This window comes from Crocodylus siamensis, chromosome 1 (assembly GCF_052110815.1).
Source record: "Crocodylus siamensis isolate JL-2025a chromosome 1, ASM5211081v1, whole genome shotgun sequence".
Lineage (NCBI taxonomy): Eukaryota > Metazoa > Chordata > Crocodylia > Crocodylidae > Crocodylus > Crocodylus siamensis.
The window spans coordinates 119,569,918-119,596,228 of NC_143395.1; the positions used below are offsets into that span (position 1 = coordinate 119,569,918).

A 26,311-nucleotide genomic window follows, 5' to 3' on the forward strand; every position below is an offset into this window, starting at 1 on the left:
ACTCTTTTCTATATACACATGTACTTGGGAGAGCAATACAGGCTTTCTGGAATATAAAATAATCAATAGCCAATTTATACCACACCTACTCTCAGCAAGGCACCCCTTATTTTATGAGTATTCCCACACATATCAATGGAAGTATTTACTATAAAAGGTAATGTTCATTAGTGATGATCTGTGGGGATGGATATAGCTATTTAAGCACAGACTGAAGTAAAACACTGTGTGGGTACATAATGAAGCTCCTTAGGTGCACTAGGAATGATTCCTCATTTTTGACAAAAGAGAGAAGACATAAATGAAAGCGAGAAAACAACATGGGCCACCTGCTCTCCCAGCTCCCCACCTTTCATGCCTAGTTGTTCTCAGGAGAAGCACACTTGGGCAATCCCTGCACATTGTACCATCTAGAGACTATAGTTCCAGAAGCCCACATGGCCCCCAAAAAGGGAGTCTTTACTCCTTAGTCTTCTGTCTACCTGCTTAGGACAAACATGTCATTTATCTCTTTGTAAATGGATTTTTTGTCCAATGGGGACATGCAAATTTGAAACATTACATTCCATAATCAGATAAAGTAAGCTTTTCCCCTTACCTTTTGCTCACTTTTAGCTTGTGCTATATTATTTGTCTTTTCTTTCAGTTTGGAGAGAATTGCATTTAAGTCGTTTGCTATCTCATGAATTTTTTGACCAAACTCTTGGTTTAATGTTTTGCTCTGCTGGGCTTCTTTCTCTTTGGCTTGAATCTGCCAAAAACAACAGCAGTAAGAAGCAAACCAACTAGTCATACATTTTTTCCTTCATAGGAGGAATATGTTGTAAACTAAGGATGTAACAATGACATACTATAAAAATTTTACACAAACAAACCTGTAATATCATATGTCATTCAATTACTATGTTTATAAAGAGTGGAGAAATCCCATAAATTTATGATGCCTTCTTCCACTGGGTTTTACCTGATCCTGTATAGTTACAAGGGCCAATCCCACTTCTGCTAACTGAAGAGAGAGTTCAGAAGGTAAAATAGTGTAAAGTCCCAGGTACTTGTTCTGCTGTTGTTCAGCCATTTTTTCCACAGCCTGGCGGTGAAAAGTGGCTTCATTGTGGAGAGCCTAGATGAATAAAAGAGATACAATTCAGAAACAGTGGGTGGATTAATGTGTAATTAATACAAAGCAATAAACTCCAGAGGAGTTTGAACTGGAATAAACTACTCCCAAATGCAGTGTCTACACGTGCGCCTGGAACAGCAGCAATTTGAACTGGGGCAAACCAGGCCTGCCCTGGCAGGGGCCATAGGAAGTCAGCCCCAGCTTCTGGGTGGTGACGTTGGGTGCTGGAGGGCCTGGCTGGGGCACGAGGGTGCTGTGTGGAGCTGTGTGGCTAGGTGGCAGGCAGGAGTCCAGCTCCAAACTAGCTGCACTGACTGGGCACAATTTATACCTGAGGTCAGTGTCTACAGCTAATTAGTCTGTTCAGTAAAGCACACATGTAGATGCACTCAGTGATTATGAAAATGGAGTCAGCTAAGCAAAAAAAAGGGAGGGGGGGAACAAAACTTTGATTTCAGAGCATGACTTTGATATGCCTAGTCCACATATGTCCACATGACATATGTGAAGTACGCTCAAATTGTCCTTTGCAATTTTGGGTCCTGGGTCCATTCAAACCTGAAAATCAAAGCACAATGCAGAGATTCTGGATGCAAACAAATAAATTGGTGTTAAGTGTATGATTTCTGTATATGCCACTACATACAAGAAGTTCACTTTCCTTCCCATGTGCTTTGGTACCAAAAGAAAGGAAATAAAATGTTCACATTCCAAATGGAACAGCTCTGCTGAAGAACTACTTGGACAACCATAGGAGTAAAGAGAAAGCTAAAGAAGCTTGTTTATTTAGCCTAGCAACATGAAGGCTGATGTGACTGTTCTCCACAGAAATCTCAGAAAGAAAAATATCAGAAAAGGAGAAGAGCTCTTTAAAGTTGCATACAATGCTGGCACAGGAATAAATGTGGCAATAAATTAACCAAGAATAAATTTAGGCTGGAAGTTAGGTGGTTTCTACCTGCCAGAGAAATCATGAACAGGACTGTCCAGTGTCTAAGAAGCCTTTGCCCACTCAGCCCATAGGACGCACAAGTGTGGGCTGCACTAGGACGAGCCATGGGCCTCTAGGCTGCATGTCATAGGGACACCCCTTTCCTCCTCACACAACTATGCAATGCACCTGCATGGGCCTTCCTCCTCGCTGCAGCATACAGACATTGTGTGTGGTGTGTAGCCACAGTCCTCTTCCCATCCACTCTGCATTACATCAGGCACCTGCACAGTCCTGGACTCACCATCAGCTCCCTGTGCCACAGACACTGCAGTGCCTCCTCACCTAGGGTGGAGGCAGGAAGTAACAGCTGGAGGAGGGAAAAGGAACCCAGGGACTCTAGCTGCTGTTGTAGCCAAAGTGATGAGGGGAGCAGAGGCCAGGTGAGAGCCTGGGGGCCACAACTTAACTCTCCACAGGCTGCCAGATGGACAGCCCTGTTCTAGAATAGCCTTTCAGTAGGAATATTGGGGGCAAAATCCTAAGGAAGTACAAGATGGACAGTTCATGAGAGGGATTATATGATAGTTGTCTGTGATAGAAGGGAAGTGGACTTAATGACCAAAGAGGTCCCTTCCAATTCTATGCTCTTCTGTGAGCTTATCAATTGAAATTGCTAAGTTTATACATCTTCATTTAAGACACGATGGATATAGAAAAGACATTGTACCCATCCAGACTCTAGGGCAGGGGTTGGCAACCCCTAGCACATGTTCCGGAGAGTGGCACATAAAGATATTTTGCTTGGCACCTCAGCCCTTTTCAGGCACAGTTGTTCCAGATTCAAAGTTTTACTGGAGTAAAAACTCCATAGTGGGCAGCTGGGGCCTGCCAAGAGCCTGTGGCAGGCAACCAGGAGGCTGCAAGTGGCTGCACTGGGTCCGCAGAATCCCAGCCCAACTTGTTGCTGGTGGTGGGTGAAGAACGCCTTGGGGTGGATGGCAGGTTCCCAGCTGCCCATCGGGGACTAGAAACAGTGTAAAGATCCTGGTGTTTTGGGGGGACTGTGAGGGGTGTCTTGGAGGTAGGTTCCATAGCACATGTAGAGAGGGTGCAGCAATCCCATAGTGCCTGTGAAGGGCAATCCCAGAGTACCTAGGAAGGTGCACCAAGCATGCCTAGAAGGGTGACTTCATAGAGCCCAAGAGAGGGCAGAGACAGGACCATCCTTGAACGGGGGGTGGGCAATCAGGACAACCAGCCTGGGACCCATACTTTGGGGGGTCCTGTGGAGATGGGCGGAGCAGCCGTGGTGATTCCACGCCGCCACTGGCTTCATGTCCGGCTGCTCGGCATTCCCGCACCGCCCCCCCCCCCCGGCTTCCTTGATTCCAGGGTTGGGGCTCCACACAGGCTGATTTGTCCCAGGCCCTACACCCTGCTCTGGTCATCTCTGGGCAGAAATAAGGCCTTGGAAAAGACAAGCATTGGTCCTGGGACCAAAACAGACTGGGAGAGTCCAGAGAGGCTCAGCAGCCCAAGGCAAGGCAGAGATAAGGTCTTGGAAAGCAGACAAAAAGCTGGGAATCCCAAAGCCCAGCCCAGTCAGTGGCTTAGAGTTAGAGAGCTCAGCAGCAGCAAAAAGCAAAAAGGGTGGAGGGTGAGAAGGCTGAAGCCCTTAACTGGAACAATGGCAAGCTTGCTCTCAGACCCTCAGGCAGCCTTCCTCTTTCCCAAACATTAACATCAAAGGTGTGGTAGGTGAGTAAAAGAGGGGAGGACCCCTACAGTTAGAGCCAGGGCAGAAATTGTGTGGCCACAACTGTGTGGTCACAGGTATTTATTGTAAACAAACAACATTTATGATTATTAACCGTAATATTATGCAGTGCATCTAGCCAAGTATTCCCTCCTCCCCATTTCGTTTGCCTTACACTCCAACATCTTACAAATAGATGTTGCATTTTTTGGCACTATGCCCCAAAATGTTGCCAACCCCCAATTTATATTAAGGTGTGGAAGAAGAAAGCTACTAACTCTATATGTAGGCAAGGAAAATGTATGACCCAAGTGTGCTCTTGTTGCCAGGAAGGCTAACAGCATGAGGGGCTGCACTGGTAGGAGTGCTGCCATTGACAGGAGGCCACACCTGGAATACTATGCTGAGTTTTGGGCCCCTCACTACAGAAAGGATGTGGAAAAATTGGAGAGAGTTCAGCAGAGGGCCACAAGAATGGCTTGGGGCCTGGGGCACATGACTTACGAGGAGAGGCTGAGGGAGCTGGGCTTATTTAGTTTGGAGAAGAGAAGACTGAGAGGGGATTTAATAGCAGCCTTCAACTACCTGAAGGGGGGTTCCAAAGAGGATGGTGCTGGACTGTTCTCAGTGGTGACAGATGGCAGAACATGGAGCAATGGTCAAGTTGCAGCAAGGGAAGTTTAGGTTAGCTATTAGGAAGAATTTTCTCACTAGGAGGGTAGTAGCAGGGCATTGGACTAGATGACCTCCTGAGAGCCTTTCCAACCCTAATTTTCTACGATTCTATAGTCACAGCCCTTCTGCCACATTATGCATATTGGCAATTAATCAGCGCAATTTATTGCCAATATGGCCTGGTCTTTAAAATTTTTCCCATTGTCACTATAACGATTTTGCTCATATTGTAAAATTCAAATCCATTATAACACTCTAATTTAATGTTTATTATCAGAACACACCAAAGTTGAAACTATCCATAAAAGAAGAGTGATATACCTGCAGCTCCTGAAGTTGAGCATCTACTTCCATTGTGGGGTTTAGCAAATATTCCTTTGTTTCCTGAATCCAAGCCTTCACAATATTAATCTCTATTTCCACCTCCTCACGCTCCTTGAGTTCCTGTCTCACCAACTTCCCACTTTTCTTCACTTTCTGTTGCATGCTTCAAAAGGCAAAGAAACAACTTGTGAAGAATTTATAAAAATGTAATCTTATTTTGTCAAAAACTATCAAGAAATGCAAAGAATAACAAGCATGACGTTACAATGTTTCAGCTAAGAATAATAAAAAAACCAGTGTTATTACAAAGGACGCTAAACAAACAACAGGCAGAGACATTTAACTTTACAGCTTACCCATTTTCCTTAGGCCCATATTCCATTCCACCTGCTATATGTCTAAACCTACATGGCTGCTCTCTCAAAAATGTGTTTTTCATCAGAGTGATCCTATTTTACCCAGGAAAGGTGCATCGCTCTCCCATTCCTTCAGTGAGCAGCACTTCCAGAACATGTAAGCACTGAACTAAAGTTTATGAGCAACCAATAGAAATGTTAGGCACAGGTACATGCATGCATGTATGTGAATTTTTTTCCTTGTACATCTCAGTCAAGTCTGTGCCTTACATGCCTCCATCATCTTAGGATCTGAATCTTCTGAAGGGGAAGCACAAAGATAGAGTAGGAGAAGGATATACCAGCTGTTTGCCCAACTGCCTAGTGATTAAGGCTTTTGCCCAGGAAATGGGAGGCCTAGGCGGTACACTCAACTGAGCCTAATGTGTTCTGAATTCATATCTCCTCTTAATAGGAAAGTACCTAACCACTATGGCTTTGGGCTAGGCATGGTTGAGGGAAGCATCCACTGTGCCTTTTGAAGTTGGGCCCACATGGGGGTGGGGAATGTATGAACCAGGGGATCAGAAGGAGAACATGCATGATGTCCTGATTGTGTAGCCCCGTGAGAGACAGGGGCTTCAGTGGAGGCAGTCCTGAGTTCTACTTCCAGTTTTTGTGAGGGCCAACTTCAGTGGGGTAAGGGGCTGCATGTAGCACTGGCATGTGCCCCCCAGGCCAAACACCTTGCAAGCCACAGGCTGCAAGTAGGTGGGGGGTGGGCACAGGATTCCTACCCCATAGCCACACAGGCTGTGCTGCTGATGTCATGCGATCCCCCAGGATCTCCTGCCCTGGCTGTGTGAGCACCTCCCTGCTGCACGGCTGCACAAGTGATGCATAGCCCACCCTATCACATGGGCAACTCTGGTAGCACAGTGCTCCCTCCCAGGTTTTCCTGCAGCATGTGACAGTAGTGGAGGCAGCTGCAGAGGCCTACATACAGCCCATGCTCTACCAGTTGGATAGCCATGACTTAAACAATATTAGAAGCAGAAGCTGGGATTCAGGTTCCCCTCCCTTCCTCCTAGAGGAATACCTATAGAGTCATGCTCCCTCTTTGCAATCAACTCTGGGTATGGACAGATGCACCTTTCAGCCCCTTTTGAAGGGCAAGGGGAGCTCCTGTTCAAGATTGTATATCAGCTCTTACATCTACATATAGTGATACAAATAAGCTGAACCACCCCAACACTCACCCTGAGGCCCCTGCCACACATTAAATATATTATGCAATTAATTGGTTCATTGTGCAATAAATTTAGACCTTACTTTATACAAAGTAAAACCAGCCACATGTGCAAAGTCATTATCATGCCATAAAAATCTCCATCCAACTATGAAAAAAGCCAACTAGCTACAAAGTTAGTTCTTGAAAATGTGTAACAACTTTATAGATGGTTTGTATCTAGCTTTAGTCTGAATATGTGGCAGGGCCCTGAATGAAGTAGAGTTAAAGATCCAATGGTTTTGCTACAGCTGTATTGCTCCAGAATCATGTAACAGCTGCATCATAATCACTTAGATTGATGTCCTTTGATATCAATAGTTATGTGTGTGTGTACCCTCAGAATACAGACAGACTATTCAAAGGAATGTTGATATGTATTCTTTTCTACAAGAAGTCTTGCTCCACTGCAAACATCCATGCACATGATTAAATTTACATATGTAAGCAGTCCCAGTGAAATCAAGGCTTTTCAATTCAAGGTTCACAATCTGTATATAGAAATATGGAGACTTGGCTAAGGCACTTAAGGTATGGCTATGCTGGGGCAATGGTGCACACCTTGCCCATCCCCTCCCTCCTGCACATTGCAAGCCTGGTAATGGCCTGGTGAAAATACTCTGCAGTCCTCCCTAGTGACTGCTTTTATGCCAGAGACTGGGGCCATGAGGGTGACTTGAGGGTACAGGGATATCCTAAAATCAGGGGCTGGCAACATTTCTGGACAGAGAGAGAGTGGACAGCAGGGGAGCTTGGGGGAGCATCTGATCCTTGTTGAGGCCGTGCAGCCCAAGCCCTTTCCATGCTGTCTACCCTAAGGCACGCGTGCCAAACAAAATGCCTTCACATGCCAAAATGGCACCCATGCTGGGGTTGCCCACCTCTGCCCTAGACCCTTCACTGGCATATGTCCAGGTTTAGAGCCTGCCCATGGGGGCAAATGGGTGTGGTGTAATAGTTTGGCAGAGGCAGGCTGCTGCTGTGTTTTATACATGTCCTGAATCACTATTTATCATTCCATTAAACGTTATAGTAGGGCCAGAACTGGACCTATGTCACTAGGACTGACTCTTACCATGAGGCTATCTTTACTCCTCTGCTTTACAAAAGTGAAAGGACAAGACTCTTAGTTGTAGTCAATCTTCTAAAGCTGGAAAGAGACAGATACCAAGCAGGATTTTGAAATGCAATATGTTCTTGCTAGGTTCTGCCTTCAGCGGTATTAAAATAGTGGTAGCTAGGCACCTATCTGGCTTAGGTGCTGTTGAAAATACTACTGAGCATCTCTTGCCATTTTAGGCGATGAAATACTTTTAAAAATCTGACCCAAAGTGAATGCCTAGTCTGAGAATGGTGACATGAAAACAGAATCTGTGTAAATGATGAGTAAATTAAATATCTGAAATTCTTTAACACTACTTTCCAGTTATTATTAGCAACAGGGTACAGGAAAGGGTTTTTTCTTTTAACTATCAATTTCAAACATAATATCTTTTGAATGCACATTTAACAATGAAATTGAATGATAAAAATATGAAAATATATTAATGTGGTATAACTTTGATTCTATTATTATAGGTATGTTTGAACAGTAAATGAATATAAAATAAAATTAATTCCGTTTATTTAAACATTACTTCCACTTACTTGTGGCATCGGTCTTGCATTGCTTTGATTTCTTGCATGACTGGTAGCTCCTCCTGAGAACTTGGCTCCATTTCCACATCCTGGAACATGTTTAGTGCATGCTGTTTGAGGAGTCCCAAAGAAGACAACTTCTGTTCCACCTCCTGAGTGAAACTGTTGTGGTAATCCAGAAGATCCAGAAGCTCTGTCTTTGATGCTTTTTCAACTGAGCTTCCTGGTAAGTGATCTTGTAGTTGATCTATTGCTAGAGTAGCATTTTGAATCTGAGGAAACAAATGAAAGACACATTTGGCACAGTTGATAGCAACAGACCTAAAACCTAGTGCTGGCGTGGAATCAGTAAGAACTTGATAGTATGCGGCTGACTCAACAGGTAGGGTTCTAAAGCTTATAGATGGTAGTGGCCAGGAGATACATAAGATTATGCCTTGCACTCCCCAATTGTTGAACGACCTCTTTTACTGGTAATTTTATTTACTGTTTGTACTGCCACAAAACACAGCAACTCTAATCATGAAAAAGGAATCCACTGTGCTAAGGGTCACCTGTGGAGCAAGACACTGCCCCTCCTCCAAAAATTTTAGGATGAGGGATAACAAAGAGACATGGACAATCAGAAGTATAAGGAAACCATAAGATGATACTGGTCAGCATGATATTACACAGCGGTTCCAGCACACTGACTCAGAAATTATTCCCAGTTTTCTTTAGACAGAAAGATCATGCAGTGGGAAATTGAGCCGTCTGGGGTGGCAAAGGAAAGAAGAAGATCCCAAATAATTACTAAAACTAGCAAATGCAAAAGGACATTGTGTTTATTACATAAAACTTTAATTTCTTTTTCCCTAGAAGAATAAGGAAATAGGGTCTAGAGAAACAGTACAGCTTTGCAGTCAGGCATTCTAATGCTGGCTTTGTTAATAATTTACTGTATCAAGTTTCCTGCTTGTAAAATGGAACTATGATTTACTGCTTATCTTACAGGACTTACAACTTAATTAGCTAATGCCTGTACAGTGCTCTGAATCTGTAAAGGGATATATAAATGTTAAGTCTAATATGTGATGAAAACATAATATACTGTATGTACATATCTACCCTGCTCCATGAAAAATACATTGTAGTAAAAGGGACTTATCAAAGGGCCTTGTTACATATTGCACTTTGAGCTGCTCAAATGTTGAAGTATTAGTGTTAGTTCTGTTTTGAAGCAGTCACACCTTAAGGTTAAAAACCTTCTCTGACCTATATAGCTATGACTTGCCACTAGAGGGCTGAAGAGCAGGGTCTCGACTATGAGCAAGAGCTGTGAGTTGCCACCACAGGGCTGGTGAGCCAGGACAGGCTTCTATCCCTGCTCTAGGTGGTAGGGGTTGAGAGAGGGGTTGTGGGGGAGGGGGTCTGGGAACATGAAGCTGGGAGATGGAGAGTTTAATGCGATGGGAGATGAAAAGGAAATAGAGATGGGAGGAGGAGGGATGAAAAGGAGGAAGTTGGTCACTGAAGGATACAATAAAATGTGGTAAAAAAAGGGAATATAAAAAGAAATAAGGAGGAAGCAAATTAAAGGTTTCATGTTTTAATAAACTAGGACTTGGGATTGGAGTGTGGGGGGTGATGGTTGTACTTCCCAGCATGGCTGGGAGGTGGGAGCAGTGAAGGAAGGCACTTTTGGGGAAATTACTGCCCTGGGAAGGAAGCCCCAGATCATGAGAGCCTGATCAGGCTCCTCCCTTACCCCTCTCGACCCCACTCATGGACCCATCTGTACCCCATAACCTGGCTAGCTGGCATGTGCTTTGCAGGCTGTTTGTACAGGGTTGCACACCTGGGGTGGGAAAGTCACACCTCTGGGAATTGGCTTGGTGCTAGAACTGTTCCCTGAGCAGTAGAAATCAGGGGGTAGAAAGTTTGTCTACACAGAACAGGAGAGGTTTTTGGGGGATGGCGGGCTCTGGATCTTGGGATGCTTGAGTTCTGCAACTTGGGCAGCTCATCTGTGGGGAGTGGCCACACATTGATGGAATGCAAGCTGGGTGACTTGGATCAGAGCTAAACCTGCCCTGGAGTGGTGCAACTTTAAGCTGCCTAAAATGTGTGTCACACTACTTTCAGGTGTTAATGTGTGGATAACCCAGGGGTTAGAAACTCCAGGAGCTGCCTAAAATTAATGTGTGACAAGGCCCAAAGTCTCATACCTTATCATTAAAGCCCTTCCACTCCTGCACTGCATCTTCCAATATCTTCTCCTGGTCCTGGGCCACACTCCGGAGCCGTGTCCAGCGTTGCCAGACAGTTGTCATTGACCTGCTTATTGTTGCCTTGCTAGCATCATTACTGATTTTTTCTAGCTGAGAGGCCTTTTCCTCCAGTGCTGTGATCATCTCATGGAACGAATTTACTACAGACACCAGTGACTGAAAAAGAAAATCAAATGCCAGGATTTTCCTTATTACAGCATTGTTTGATGATAATGGTGAAGCAGTCATGTCAACAGTTCGCTTGTGAAATTTATAGTACAGCCACTGCTTGTAATTAATCTTTAGCCTTGGTTAAATTATTTTTGTATTAGCTTTTGGCCATTAGTATTTTACATGCATGACAATTTTAAAGTATACCCACTGTAGATTTTTGCGCATGTAAAATTTTTATATTTGGCAACTTCAAACAATAATCTGGTTTACTAATTACTTTCTATAATTAATTTATAATTTAAGATAATCACTTTTGTTCATTTTAAAGGGTATTTATTTTACATGAGTACCCTCTACATATGATTTAGATGGTAGAAGTATGGCATAAGAATTCCTAACAAGAATGCCCAATATTTATGCAGGCTTTAATGAATAGTCCTTGATTGGGAAGTGAAATGTGAATAGAAGCTATACATGTGTAAGATAGTATAAGCACTATTGCCCAAAATCTTTGCTCTGTACAAACTGTATTCAAGACATAATGGATAGAGCGATGCAAAATTTCACTGGCCATTTTGTTTTGACACTGTTTCAACTCATTTCAAGGTAGAAACAACAAAATCAAAATGAAACAAAGGGCTGCAAAACAGCCTCAAAACAAAATGAGGCTAGTTGAAATGTTTCAACCATAGCACTGGGGATGGGAAGTAAGTCCAGCTGCACTGACTTCCCATCCCCAGTGCTAGATTGGGCTGGGGACGGGTAGTCAACCCAGCTGGGCTGACTTCCCATCCCCAGGGCTAGGATTGGGCTCAGGAAAGAAAGTCAGCCCAGCTGGGCTGAGTTCCCTTCCCCAGAGTGATGGTCAGGAGAAACATTGAAACAGAGTCAAAACAGCCTCACTGTTTCAACTGGAAATGAAATTTGATACAAAACACTGTTCCATCCAGACCTCAAAACTGAAGTCGGAATGGAAAAGTGCCATTTCACACAGCCCTAATAATGGACACTGATAGACTGGAAAGAGCTGTTTGCAGCTTCCTGACAAAATCTGTATCAGCAAGAGTTCTAACTCAATTTTCTATCCAAATCCAAAACTTACTTGAGCAGTGAGGCATATGGCAAAGGAGGCCATCTCTATCAGCTCTCTCCTAGTAGAAAATTCCCACAAATGGAAGGGATTCTTTTTTGCCAATTTCTCATTGGTTTCAAGCTAATCTTGGCTTTGTATGCAATCCCAACTGCAGCAGTATGAATAACCTGGCCTAGGCCTAGCTATAGTGCTCCACAGTAAGTACGTTTCTAATATACCACATCTCCTAGCTCTCTCACTCTCAAGAACCCCTGGCAGAAAATTAGTGAGGGATACCGTTGACTCAATTCTCATTTTTATAAGATTTGGGATTTTTTAGGTGGATCTGTAAGAGTTACTTCAGTAAGGTATGTTTATTTTAATCATTTCTTGTCAGTATCTACTGTTTAAGCTACTGTACGTAGAGGACACAATTCTTCCATTTTATTTAGGATGCAAAGAAAAAAATCCTTCTTAACTTATTTCTAATGCAAAAACAAACAACATGTACATCTCTGGTGTCCTGAATCCTATAGGAAATGGTTGAATTTATTTTCACAGACAGAAATCGGACATCCTGATTTTGGAAACCTTACCTTATGGGCCAGCAATTTCTTTTCTGCTTCATGACCAGAAGCAGCCTTAGCTAAAGAGAATTCTGATAATTTCTTCTCAGCCTCATTCATCAATTCAATAACCTTCTGCCTTGCAATCTGGTACTCCTGCCACAGAGAAGCACACCTTGGAGAATGAAACACCAGCAAGAAAGATTCAGTATAATAAAAAAATAATTGAAACAAGCACTGGTACATACAGTTATGAGTTTTACTACTACTAATATTTTGCATTTATTTATCAGCTTTTTTATAAGAAACTCAATATGTATTAAAGACAAAAATCTCAATACTCACAAAAACCTTCTGAAATAGTATATTGATAAAGCATCACTTAACTCATTCTGAAAAGATGAAGCTTAGAGATCTTAAGCAACTCATTTCACATCAGCCAGCCAATCAGTGATGGAGAAGACAGTATCTGGGAGTTCTGAATCCCAAGCCACAGATCCCAACCCACTAGACTGGAAACATGTAGCGTGTCCCTTCTCATCCCCAAAGATACCTCTGCAGTAGATCTTGCTGGGTTTCAGATTCCTGTTTTGTTCCCTTGCCTTTTTCCTCTACAGCAGCTATATTCTGTACCAGTTGCTCTCTTGCTGTAGCTTGGATAAATGGTTCCATCTCAGACACAAGGCCCTGTAGCTCTTCCAGGTGATGCTGGAATTGACTTTCTGTGCTGAAAAATTCTATGTGGTTTCTTAGATTCTCCTCACAACTTTCCACATCCAGACCATTCTTTGTTAAATGTAGCAATTCCTGAGCATCCTCAAGCCAGTCATTGGCTGTTTGCATAACTTGGTAGTATCTTTGACACAGGCTATACAATTTAGTCAATGTAGCCTGAAACAACAGTGAAAAATAACACTTACAATAACAGTACAGAGGTAACAATTCTTAACAACAAAAATAATGAGAATACCCCACCAAGATGTCAAGGCTTCACTAATATCATACCCCAATCTACCTTTTGCTCCTCAGGAATAGGACAAACTATGCCCATCCTTCCTTCCTGTCTTGTGCCTGGCTCCTAAATGTGGAGAGGCCACCTAGAGTGAGCACATGGATGTAGCTGTGTGTGCTGTGTATGCTGAGTGGAGTCTTTACTCCTCCGAAGTCCTTGTTTTACCACCTAGCATGGACCATGATCTATGCCTAAAACTTTGGAAAAATAATTAGGTAGCAAAGTCAATCTATTCATGATGACAACACAAAGAAAACCAACACAAGCTAATTTTTCCATGATAGAAGAAAATAATAGATCGAGGGCACACTAACCTGCCTCTTTTGTATGGCTTCTTGAACTTCATTATCCAGTTCTGAGAGCTCAGCAAGGGTGTTTTCCAAGTCTGCAGGTATCAGCTCTTTTGCTTTCACGTACTTCTCCTTTTCTTTACCGCTCAGGGCATTCATTATTCTCAGGCTTGACTGCACTTCTTCTTGATGGATCTGAACCTTTCGAATCTCTTCCTGAATGGTTTGCAATTTCAGGTCCAAACTTAATGTTCCGTTAAGCTCTGCCTTAACCCATCTCAGCCACTCAAGTGAGCGGCAGATCTCTGTTTGAAAGTCTATGCTTTGTACCAGCCTGTTTTCACACTCCATCACTGTGTCACCAATGGTAGCATGCAATGACTTCAGCGTTTCCTGCCAAGATTGTACTTCATGATTGGCTGTCCCATAGGCGGATGGATCAAGCTGAGGAGAAAGCACATCTAGATGTTCAGTGATTCTCTTCAAAAGAATCTCTGTGTCTTGCAAGCTACCAGCCAGAGAATGGTAGATTTTCAGCTTTTCTTCTACTGGGAGTGTTTCCTCATTCACTTTCATCTGTTCTTTCTTCACTGCCTCTAGCTGTGTCTTCAACTGTGTGCACATTTCCTCATGTTCCTGATAGGCCTCTATAGTGTCTTCCAAAAGGCTAACTTTCTGTTCTATTTGCCTTTTCACCTTGTGATACAGTGTGATGAGTTTCAACATTTCATCAGGTTGCCACGGTTGTCCAGTACTTCGGAAAGCCTCCTTTTTCTGGTTCAGTTCATCAACTGCTGCACCAAGGTTCCCCACCTCACCTAAGAGAGCTCTGTAATCCTGTTGGAGTGATGCAACTTCTTTGGCTGAGAGAGCAGGTGGAGCTTTGTTCATGCTTAAATACTGATCTTCCAGTTCAGTTAAAGTCTTGGTTGTCAAGTCAATCAAAGAAGCATATTCTTTGCGGGCAGAAATTGCTTCCTGAACTCTGTAGAACTTATCTTTGGCCAGAGCAATGATGGTATTAAATTGCTGAGGCAGGGCATTCAGCTTTTCATCTAGGTAAGAATGATCCACTTCATTAAGGGATGGCAGGATCTCCTGACCATCTCTCTGCAGCATAAGTAAAAGAGTTTCATATTCAGGAGACTGCTCAAGAATCTGTTGATACTTAGTCAGTTGGGTATATAGTTCAGAATTATTATTCATTAAATTGATTTCTGGAAATGTGACAATATCAGTTTGTTTTAGCCAATGATTAGCTTTATCCAAATCTTCTTTGAAATACTTCCTGGAAACCATATTTTTCTCCAGTTCTACCAGTCTCTGGCTACACTTGTGTAAAACAGTGTCATACACATTTTGTAGTTCCTGCAATTTACCTAGCACTTCACTTTTTTCCTGTTCTTCTGCTTCTTTCATTAAATCCCGTCCTTGAGCCCACAGCCCAGTGATTTCATTCTGACAGGTCTTCAGGCTAGCTTGGGCATTCTTACAAGTCCTAATCTGTTTGCTTACATCTTCTGGCAATAGACAAATATGGTCATGGAACATTATCTTTTTCTCATGTTGCTGGATCTGATTTGTAGCCTGAAAAACTGCCATGAGAAACTGACTCTTTTCAGATAGTGCTTTATTCAGGTGCTTTTTCCTCTGACCAACCAGATCACTGAGACACTCAACATGATTCTGTGTATCTGTAAGTGCCTTCTGGAGCAGCTGTCTTTCATTGAGGCCTAGATTAATCATCACCCGGTCAGCCTCTGTTATGAGTGTTTTCAGAACAAGTTGTTTGGCTTCTAGTTCACTACAAACAGTGAGGTGATCCACGAGTAAGCTCTGAGCCAGGTCGGGAGGGGGGCTCTGTTTAAGAGCCTCAGAGATGCTTGGTTGTTGCTCTTCTGCCCACTCCATCAGTTCCTGAAATCTGGACTGTACCAAACTTAGCTCCTCTAAAGTTGTGACAGAAACCTGGATTTTTCTTTTGACCAGGTCCTCCAGCTGATTCCAGCGTTGTTCAAAATACCCAGATTGCTCTTTCACTAATTCTCTGTCATCTAGATTCAGATGTTCCATCATCTTTTGCTTTTGGTCTTTCAAATCTTCAAGGGCAAATCTCCTCTCCTGCAGAGCCAAAGCCAACTGTTCCAGGGCCTCAAGGTGCACATTTGTACTCTCAGCATCTGATCTGTTTGACGAAATGAATAGTACAAGTGTGAAATGTTTATTTATATTTAAGGTGCAATATTCAAAGAAGCCCAAGGGCAGTAGGAGCCCATATCATATTAGGATTCAATGGGATTAGGGTGTCAAAATCCCCTATACTTCTTTTAAACTACTTGCCTCAATCCCTAGAAAAAGATAGTATTTTTACTCTCTTTTCTTCTGCCATAGCTTGTAAATTCATATTAGCAGTGTAACTACTGGCAGCCCACACTTTAACTCATTGTATAAGAAAAGAACAAACATTGTGCTAGACACATATTATTACAATTATTGAGGTCAAGGGATTTGAGCCAGTTGACATAAACAGTAGAAGTAGCAACCATTACTGTTTTAAAATTACAGTCTTAAATTGTGCTCAAGATGTTGTCTCAATGATGTGGTAGGAGCAACTAAAATTTCAAGTGTCTGACAATTTACACTAATCATTCTATAAAAATAAGAGATAATCGCTTAGCTATGAATGAGAAACATTAGAACATACTGTTTGGAACTGTATTTTTTGATTCTTTAACATAGATATTCCTCATTAGAGAATAATGCTTGCATAATTTAATTTAATTTAATTTAATTTTTGAATACTTCACAAAATGTAAATTTCTAAGAGTCAAAGTGATTCAGATTTATGTATTTTGCAGCCAGTGTTAAGTGGTATGTAAGGACAAGAAGGTAACACAACACAGGGCTATAACCAGAGGTTATTAGCTTACTGTTCTTGAAAGCAACTGCTGAAGATCTGACTCAAAAATTAATACACACATTCTGTATTCCATCTTCCTTTCATCTCAAAACAATGCATTCTACTGTAACCAAAGAAGGAGGTATTCTGTTTTTTTAAATCAAGCACATTATTAAAAGGGATATTTAAAGGGCATGATATCTAGAAATATGGTAGGAGGGCCATATGTGTCAAATATATCACGGTGGAACAAGACAGACTCTCTCTACCTGGCCAGGTTGTCCCACTCCTTTGTAAACTTATCCAAGAAGACTTCTACTACATTCATGCGATCATGGTAATCTCTTGTCCTCTGAAGATCCTTCTCCCTCTCTGTGAGCAAGCTGGTTGTGTGAAGGCAAAGGTCCAACCACTGATTACTTAAATGTCCTATTTCCTTGTGCTCAGGTGACTCCTGTCCTTGTGTTAGTTTGTTCATCTTCTCAGTCACAGAGGTAAGATCTGACTGTTTAGACTGCAGCTTCTGGCTGAACTCCTGTCAGAAGAACAAATGAAGAACAAAATAGAGATATGCCATCTAACAATGAGCTGAGATTTGAATGATAACTCTAAACACACTCTACTTAGAGCTGGATAGAGGCTCAGCCCTGTGTATCGGGTGTATGAGGGAGAGGCAGTTAGCCATGTTAGTCTGAAGTCAACCAGAAGAAAGGCAGGGCATGGTGACACCTTAGAAATTAACCCATTTAGAAATGCATACACTTACATAGGTGCACATTGTAGCCATGTTGGCCTAAGGACATAGGCAGACAAGATTCTTTGCGTAAATCCAATATCTTTTATTAAATCTACACAAATAGTTGGAAAAATTCTTCTTTGCAAGCTTTTGGGTACACTACAGATGGTCTGTACTCTTCCTGAATGGAGTAGTAAAGCAGCCAGAGGCCAGTAATAGACCATATTTACCTATCAATTATAATAGATAAGTCACAGTACTGGCCTCTGGCTGCTTTACTACTCTATCCAGGAAGAGCACAGACCATCTGCGGATGCTTCCTCTGCTGGACAAAGGGTAACTGTACCCGAAAGCTTGCAAAGAATTTTTCCAACTATCTGAGTTGGTCTAATAAAAGATACCGGATTTACTCAAAGAACATTGTCTACACTTTCATAGGCCTATCAAGGATTAGGGAAGGGATGCAACCTAAAGGACAATAAAGGGGTATTAGCAAAATACTTCATTTAAACAATCAAGATGGGAGAGGAATAAGGATTAAATTCGCAATCCATTTCCCTGGCCCTCTCCTGGAGTTGCAACATACTCAACATACTCTCCACAGGAAAGAAAAGCATAGCCCTACAAGTGGTCAATTTTGCCAGTACTGTATATTGCACACTCTTCTCTTTTGCCTTTTTCCAGGGATAGTTGCATAAAACAGGATCTCAGCTCCACAGAATTTCACTGCCTGTCACTTAAATGGATGCTTAAACTTCGATAGTTCTTATACTTCCAATATGACATTATGGTTGATTATCAAATCAAAGATCACTATGAACTCCCCATTTCATATAAATTTCCTTGATGAATACAAAACTAAACTAAAATAATATCAACAAAAAAATATAGAAAATGAACAACACATAGTTAAAAATAACCTGATACTCTGTAATGAACAGCATTTTCCAAATTCCAAAAAAGGACTATCTACAGACCAGGCTAAGTCCTACATTCTTCCAGCACCACTCACTTTAATCAAAATCATTTAGTTTGCAGTAACTTGGATGCTAAATGCTGGACTGAGTCTTACTCACCCTGTATCCACTATCCTAAAACACAATGGTTCTCTGCAAAATTGAGGGTACACAGAGGAATGACAGACAATATGTTACTCATTCTAAGTGGGCAGTATCTGTTCCTATGCATGGTAAACTACTGAGGCTAACTGGAGCAGTGAGGAAGAAAAATCCATGTTCCTGTCTTCTTCCTGCCTCCTTCATCAGTTGTTAGTACAATGGGCTTACTATGATTTTGGTGCAAGAATGTGACTATATACTCAGCCCCTCCCTATTTAGGAAGAAGCACTATTTAACTCTCCCCAATGCTTAGCGTAGTAATAAAGTACAGTACACAGTGTAGTCCAAATAATGCAAAAATAAGCCTTGCATGATTTGTTTATGGCTGAAAGAAAGAGCATATTTCTTTTTGTAAGGTTAGTGGTATTTTGACTACAGCATAAATTGTCTGCTGTAGTCATTTTCTAAATGACTATTTTGAAGGCAATATCTAAAATATCCTCCTCTGCAAGCAGGAACAAATCAAGTTTCTATTTGGAAGAATATCTGTTCCCTACTGATCAGAAGGATCTACAAGATAAAGTATTATTGCTTGTAGAAATAGTGGTACACTGGTATGTGGACAAATAAAGAGTGGAGGTTTACAGTCTGTCAGCTTCTCTATAGTAAATGTGTACAAACATTTCTCCAAAGTAAATAAAAGGTAGCCTGTGGTAGCTTACCGTTTCCTTTAAGTAAAAGCATGTGCACTGGCAGTTACTGAAGAATAACTGCAAATCCCTACCATCATTTATTTCACACATGCTTGTTCATATGCCTGTGACAATAGTTTTTATTATGTATTCTGAGGAGAAGAGCAATTCTATTATAATAGATAAATCACAGATTTTAACATCAGATTAAATGTTTACAGGAGTCACAGATATTTGTGTCTCCAGGCTGGATCTGGACTTGGAGGGGATGGTCAGGTGAATGATGAGAGTTAATGCAACTATTGCTCACCCACTCCCCTGCCGACATGTGCCCACTGGGGCTCTGTAATTGGAATTCATTGGCAGGCCCCACTCTTACTTGCCTCATTCCCAATGTGGGCTGGGTGAAGTGGCTCTGTGGGCCAGATCCAGCCTAAAGCCGTATGTTTAATGACCCTGAACAGGTAATTAACCCCTTGAAAATGAAAGTAACTTATTTCAGTAAAGCCAAGACTGTTTTCTGTAAAATAATATAGAAGTAATAATAATTTTTCTTTCTGAAGCAGACACTTCACTTCTTTCCAATGTAAGCAACACTGTCTTCCACTGCTGCTTCTTCTACCAAAACAATACATACATAATACACATTTTTTATATATATGCTGTTGTACATATTTCTCCTTTTCCAATCCAATAGCTCCTTACCTTAACTTGTAAAACCATGTTCTGGGCAATGTTCAACTCCAGTTCTGCCCGTCTCCTCTTCATATTCTGTAGTTGTTGGTCTGCGTCCTGGAAGTAGATCCAAAGCTCAGCCTTCATTTGTTTTACCTCTTCCCAACCTTGGGCCAGGTATTGGGAGTGCATTATCTGTTGCTCAATCTAAAAGAAAAGAACAGAAAGAAAAAGGGATGAAAATGTTTTAATGCAACTGTTTGCGTGGTATATGGACTGGATGCTAGCACTGTGTGGAAGGCAGATACTTGCAGTATCCTGGGGGACTATGTGAAGCTTGTAGAATACATGTGTCCAAAAAGAGAGTTAGCCTCTCAAAGTTATAAGATAAGATTGCATCAGAGAAAAACAGCAGCAGAATAACAATTTTTATTATAATTCAACATTGAAAAGGTGGTATAAAAAACCTAAATGACTGAAATAATCAAGTGTTCAAAAATTCCCTTCAAAGCTCAAATTCCCTTTTCTGTTCCTAGGATACCCTCTCACTGAGGTTCTTCACTCTACCAGAAAGTCAATTAATACTAATAAGCACAGCAAGCTTGTAATTACATTACAGTGCCTTTATTCTTTTGCTTTTACTTCAAGAATTATGCTGGATTGTGACTTATACAGTCTCTTAATGACTAAGTGAAAACATTCAACATTTATTTCCATCTAATATGCCTAAGAAAGTTCCTTTTCTCATGTGTCTTATTGAATAACGCCTTTTGTTAGGAAAAATTCAACAAGGAGAACGCTTACCGGAGCGGAATCCATCAATCACATTAAATCCTTATTAACAGTGCTTCGTTTGCTTCAAATACAGCAGTAGGTTGTCTTTAAGATTTAGAGGCTCAAAATGTTGTTGCTATTGTTTTTGCTAGTTACTTAACAGTGATTCTTATTTCTGGGTCTTTTACTTACTTTTCAAGTTACAGATTATGGATTACTTGGATTTGTGGCATTTGTTTTTCTGGTATGGAATTTGGTTATTGTATGCTTTTGGCTTTTATACTTGATAGAGTTAGTTACCATGTTATTAGAATGCTTGTGCATAGAGTGCATAGTGAAATGAAATACTTGTATGGAGGGAACTGCAGGAAAGAGTTTTTCTTGGTCATAGCTTTCATGTACATATCCTTTCATTTGAAATTTAGAATTAAAATTTAAAAGTTTAAATGTAAGTACATGGTTATAAATGCACATAAAGAAGTTATCAATTTTGTTAAAAAGTTAAAATTAATAAAAATTGATCCCTTGTGCCATGTTGATTTTAGTGAATATCAAAAAACCAGCTTATTATTGCTGAATTTTAGTAAAGGGTATACAGAAGACCAAAACTTTACAGCAATGCATTAGAAGAGAGTCTAAGTTGTATTTTCTGCTATTGGAAACTGTAATGCCTTGGGTCACATTCTTCTTCTTCAAACAGGCATAATATACACTATATTTTGCTGCCTTGATGTACTATACTTGAATAGCCCCCACCACCCTAGCAACCTTTCTGTAACATGCTGCTATATGAAGAATGCCATAGTATTAGGGAAACTGTCATATTGCCACTGCAACAATTTAATAAAAAGAAAAGTTGAGATATATATATATATATATAGAAGATGTTTCTTTAAGCCATTGCCCAATATGACCGTTGTATAAGAGGGAAGATCAGGGCAATTAAAACTTTAAGAAGGATTAGAAGCTGATCAGTGTGCTTTGTCTCATACCGTTTGTTTTGTTCGCTGAATGTCTGTTGCCACATTCTTCACTGTGGTGTCTGATAAGTCACACATGGAGCACAAAAGATCCAAGTAGGTGCTTGCTTGTTCCTGTAGAGCTCGGAAATGTTTAACCTGAAGGGAAACACCCCTGATAGATTTTCCAAAATTTTCAGCTTAAAAACATTCAGTTTTGACAATTCTCAGATGGAAAGAAAATATAAAGCAACAGCACTTCATCAAAGAAGGCTGTTTTGCCACAGCTATAAATCATTAGAGCAACTTGAAAACAAAATGAAATAAAATAATATAAAAATTAAGCAATAAAATATATTTCCCACTATGATGAAGAATGGCAATTGTATCTTGTTTATTTTTTAGAGAAGGATTAATCTTCATGTTGTACCGTACTTGGTTTATTCCATGATAGGGAACTAGAAATTTTTATGTGTATATATGCAGAGAATTTCAGCTAAGTCATTATCTCATGGGGGAAAGAAAACAGAATTAACTCTCCTGTTGTACTGACTGGGTAAAGTGACTGTCTAGACCAGGGATGGCCAACCACAAGCATCCTGGGCAACCTCTGTGTGTGGCACAAGGCAGATTAGGAGGGGAGCAGGGAATGCACCAACAGCTAGAAATCAAGGACTAGAAAGCAGAGCAGCAGAATGGGCAGGGAACACAGGGAAGGGAGAATAAATCTGAACGGCAGAACAGAGAGCAAGAAGTAAAAAAGCAGAAGAACTGGGCAGGGAAAGGGGATCAGAATGGCATAATGGAAGGTGCAAGGCTTAAATTGTGGCACACCTGCCAAAGAGGTTGGCCCTCACTGGTCTAGACCAATCTACTCTCTTATAGCTGAAATGATCCTGGCATGTTCAACGTCTTCTCTGGAAAGGGCTGATTCCTTCATGACAGACCACTGCCAACTCCCTCCAGCATCCCTGGCAGCAAAGCCTTGACAGTGTTATGCTCCCAGGAGCTTCAGCCACTGCTCCTAGGATCCACTCTCACTGAGGTTTGCCACTCTACCACAAAGTCAATTAACATTGATAAGCACGACATTAACTTGTCTACTAAAGTTCTTGAGACCACAAAGCTACCATGTTACATATACAACTGCCACTTCCTATAACTGGCTGCCTTCTATAGTATAGGGAAACACAACCTAAAGGAGCAGCAGAAGAGGAAGAAGGCAAAGCTATAGGGGTGGTACTTTCCTCTTTCATGACCTTGGCAGCCGCAAACTGCAGCACTGTAGATCCCTGCAGTAAAGTGTATAGGGGTTGAAAATGCCCCTAAATTGCAAAATGTGTATCTTTGAGTCAGTTTAATTTCAACACACGGTAAAAAACTAATACAATATAAATTAGCTAGGTATTAAAAATGACCAGCAAGAAAAGAAAGAATGACTTCAAATGACATAATGACGGACTTACACAAAGAATGATTTCAAATAATTTATAAGGAACCAAGAAGTATGCCTTATTACATGGTTCCTTTTCATAAGGGGGAGAAAAAGAAGGGGAGGGAAACATACAAAAAACCCAGATGAGATCAAATAACACAAGAGAGATGGATTTTGGACAATTCCTGAAGATAAATTTGTATGACATAGAGATTATATATCCATTCACCCAGTATCAGATATAAAATAGCCCCAATCTAGATGATAACATGCTTGGCATTATGAGATATAAACACTGTGGAAGACCAAAGATAATTGTGGTCAGGCTGATACAGCCAGAAGAAGAATTAGATGACTGTAGAGGCCTCCACCACCACCACTCCAGCATTTATCTACTTACTACTGCAACCTGGGCACCTTGCTCAACAGCTGGCATTACTTAATTAGTTACAGGTTCTGGATAGCTTCCCTGTGGGTAGAGAAGTCCCCAGTTCTGAATTTAGCTTTTGAGTGTATGGACAACTAAATAAAGAATAAATGCCTAGAAGCATTTTAGAACAGATCTTTCATCCCAACATCCTGTGAAGAGGAGAAGGGTTCCTAGCCCTCTCTTTCTGTTAGAAATGGGGTGTGATGCATTTTCTCTTGAATACCACAATGTGGTTGCAGGGTGCTCATTTTCAGTCCCCATATCGCCTTGTTTCTTCTCCCCCACAGAACTCTATGGGTGGCAAAGGCAACCAAATAATCTATTGAGAGCTGTTCATTTGCAGTGATACAAAAATACAGCATTGTGGAGTTGCACAGGCAATCCAGGCTGTGGGGCTACAAAGTTGCCTCAAAGGTGGGCTCTAGCCATGGGTGATAGGAGGCTGCTCCTCTCCAGGCCTGCCCAGGACCAATCGCTGATGGAGAAGGAGGAAGCCTGTCAATGATCACTAATGAACAGCCGGCAGCTGCTGAAAGGAACTGCTCTCCTTGCCCCCACCACCCTTGGTAGTGCTGCTGTGCCACTGTGGGAACACCAGTTCTTGTTGGTGCTTTGATAGAAGCACTGGCTATTCTTGAAGCACTGCTGTGATGATAGAGTGCTGGCAGCTCCACAGCAGTCATTCTCCACCCCCACTTTTCCTTAGAGCATTGGGGTGGTGGGTGGGGAGCAAGGGAAAATGTAAGACTGGGATGCTAACCTCTGCAGTGCTACTTGTAATTAAACAAGTTGTTACCTGTGGCACTACAACACATAGTGCTATAAAGAAGTTCATTTTTCAAACAACTATTTTTCTGTAGCACTTGGTCCATGTTTGTAGCACTGGAGTAGACTTCTTGTAGTGCTAAAAATGTAATAGCTGCCCATACCCTCAGGTTGAAGCCTTTCTAATACTGTTGATGACAAACTGACCATGTGCCTATGATGCCCCTTATATATCTTCCATCTTTATTTCAGGAAGGATGGCAGGGAGGCAGGCAAGCAGGCAGGCAACTATTTCCACACATTTTGTATACAGATCCAGCCCTAGCATGATGTTCTTACATGGTGACTGTGTTGCTTCTAATGGATCCTTATCTCTTGATAAAAGCAGCTGATGAGATAGTGAATTTTCAGTGTGTGAAGGGCCACAGAGTTATTTAATTTTTTCTTCTGCTAAAATAAGCACTTACTTGATTTCATGCCAAAAAAGAGTAGTTAAGTGTATAAAACCAGTTTGCTCAAGTGTGCTGCTTTTACCTGCTTAACTGCATCTGCCAGGCTGAAAGGTGGCCAAGTACTTGGTTTTAACTCTGGCTGAACTGTAGACAGCCAAGCTTGGCATTGCTGTAGAGTATCTTGATGATTCACATGCTTCTGCAGTTCATGTTCCAAACTCTGGTACACCTAAAATCCAAAGTTTTGTAAGCTCACTAATATTTATGACATTCATATATAAAAAGAAAACCTAAAACCTAAAGATTATATAAGATATAGGACTCTACATTCAGAGTAACTAAGGACTTTGTTGCATGTTGCATATACAGAGTAACCAAGGGCATTCTGAGCTGTGCAAATGTTGATCAATACTAGTGCTAGATCAAGTTTGGAGTAGCCACACCTTAAAGCTAAAAACTTTCTCTGACTGTCCCTCACCTGCACAACTGTAACTTGGCACTAGAGGGCTGGTGAGCAGATGCCCGACTAGGAGCTATAGCTCTGAGTCACCACTGCAGGGCTGGTGATCCAGAACAGGCTTCTATCCCTGCTCTAGGTGGGGAGATTTAAGAGTTGGGTTGATGGGGAGGGACCAGGAACATGAAGTGGAGAGGTCAGTGGTGACACATAAGGGTTGCACCCCTTGAGAGTGCTGGTATACCCTCTGACGGGCTGTGCTCCCTGTTCAGGCAATGGGCAGGGGGGCAGGCAGGAACGCCGGTGCCCCCCCTGTGAGTGCTGGATGAAGTGCCCCAGCCACTTCCAGGAGTACTGCAGCTACTTCCTGGTTGGAGTGGCTGCTTTCTGGTCAGTACGGTCAGCTGCAGGGGAACCATCCCTCCCCACCCCCCCACAGTCACTAACTGGTCATGAGGGGACACATGCCCCCCCGACTAAGGTGGCACCAGTCGCCCATGGGAGAGGTGAAAAGTTAACAGTATCGGTGTGGGTAATAACATGGGAGGTGGAAAGGAAATGGGAGGGGGGAAGGGTGGCAAAATGAAATCAACCAGCCATTGAAGGATAAAATAAAAAGCAGTAAAAAAATAAAAGAATTTAAAAGCAAATAAAGTAAATTCAAGAAGGTCTCATGCTTTAATAAACTGGGACTTAGGACATGGGTGTGGGGGTGTTGGTTGTGCTTCCCAGGTTGGCTGGGAGGTGGGAGCAATGAGGAAGGCACTTTTGGTGGTGGTACTGCCCCTTACAAAGTAAGAAAGCCCCAGCTCATGGGGACCCAATCTGGCCCTGTACCTTGTTCCCCTCCCACCCATACACCTCACTCCCGGACTCATCCATGCCTTGCAACCTGGCTATCTGGCATGTGCTCTGCAGGTTCTTTCTACAGAGTCACATCCCTAGAAGTGGGAAGGTCACACCCCTGGTGGTGGGAGGGGGTGTTGGCTTGGTGCCAGAACCACCCCTTGGGCAGTGGGATTTAGGGGATGGAAAGCTTGTCCACACAAAAGAGGAGGGTGGGGGAGAGGACACTGCATTCTAGATCCTGAAGGACTGCAACTTGGGTGGCTCATCTGTGGAGAGTAGCCACACATTAATAGAACATGAGCTGGGTAACATGAATCAGAGATAAGCCTGCTTTGAAGTGGTGTAAATTTAGTGCCTGAAGTGTCTGTAAAACTAGTTTCAGGAGTTAATGTGTGGACAATCTGGGGGTTTAGAGTAGCCTAAAATTAATGTGTAACAAGGCTCTAAGACTATCAAGTAAACTCCAGCTCAGCTGTATGTTTCAGATGTTAGATAAATATTAGTTAATTTACCTTTTACTAGGGATTAAGAAGCCTAGATCCCACTGACATTCAGTGAGGCTGTTTCATAAATGTCAATGTCTTTTTTTTAATACATATTCATACTGCCCTGTTTATGTACTTCAGCTGCTATGTTATATTAGACAACTATTTTTTGTATTTGTTTCTTTATTTGTACTATGTACTGCTTGACTAAA

General features: G+C 41.8%; 1 protein-coding gene across 1 annotated transcript in view; it reads right to left on the reverse strand.

Annotated features, from left to right (window-relative positions):
• Positions 1-26,311, reverse strand: part of SYNE1 (spectrin repeat containing nuclear envelope protein 1) — a 515,591-nt gene that overhangs the window by 175,022 nt on the left and 314,258 nt on the right. Inside the window, exons 71-82 of the mRNA XM_090041573.1 lie at positions 24,391-24,537; positions 21,260-21,385; positions 19,524-19,700; positions 16,602-16,867; positions 13,458-15,618; positions 12,685-13,022; positions 12,162-12,306; positions 10,278-10,496; positions 8,080-8,342; positions 4,807-4,972; positions 965-1,120; positions 599-751 (exon numbers count right to left, since the gene is read on the reverse strand). Coding sequence (XP_089897699.1) covers positions 599-751; positions 965-1,120; positions 4,807-4,972; positions 8,080-8,342; positions 10,278-10,496; positions 12,162-12,306; positions 12,685-13,022; positions 13,458-15,618; positions 16,602-16,867; positions 19,524-19,700; positions 21,260-21,385; positions 24,391-24,537 — 4,317 coding nt within the window. The remainder of the gene's footprint in view (positions 1-598; positions 752-964; positions 1,121-4,806; positions 4,973-8,079; positions 8,343-10,277; positions 10,497-12,161; positions 12,307-12,684; positions 13,023-13,457; positions 15,619-16,601; positions 16,868-19,523; positions 19,701-21,259; positions 21,386-24,390; positions 24,538-26,311) is intronic.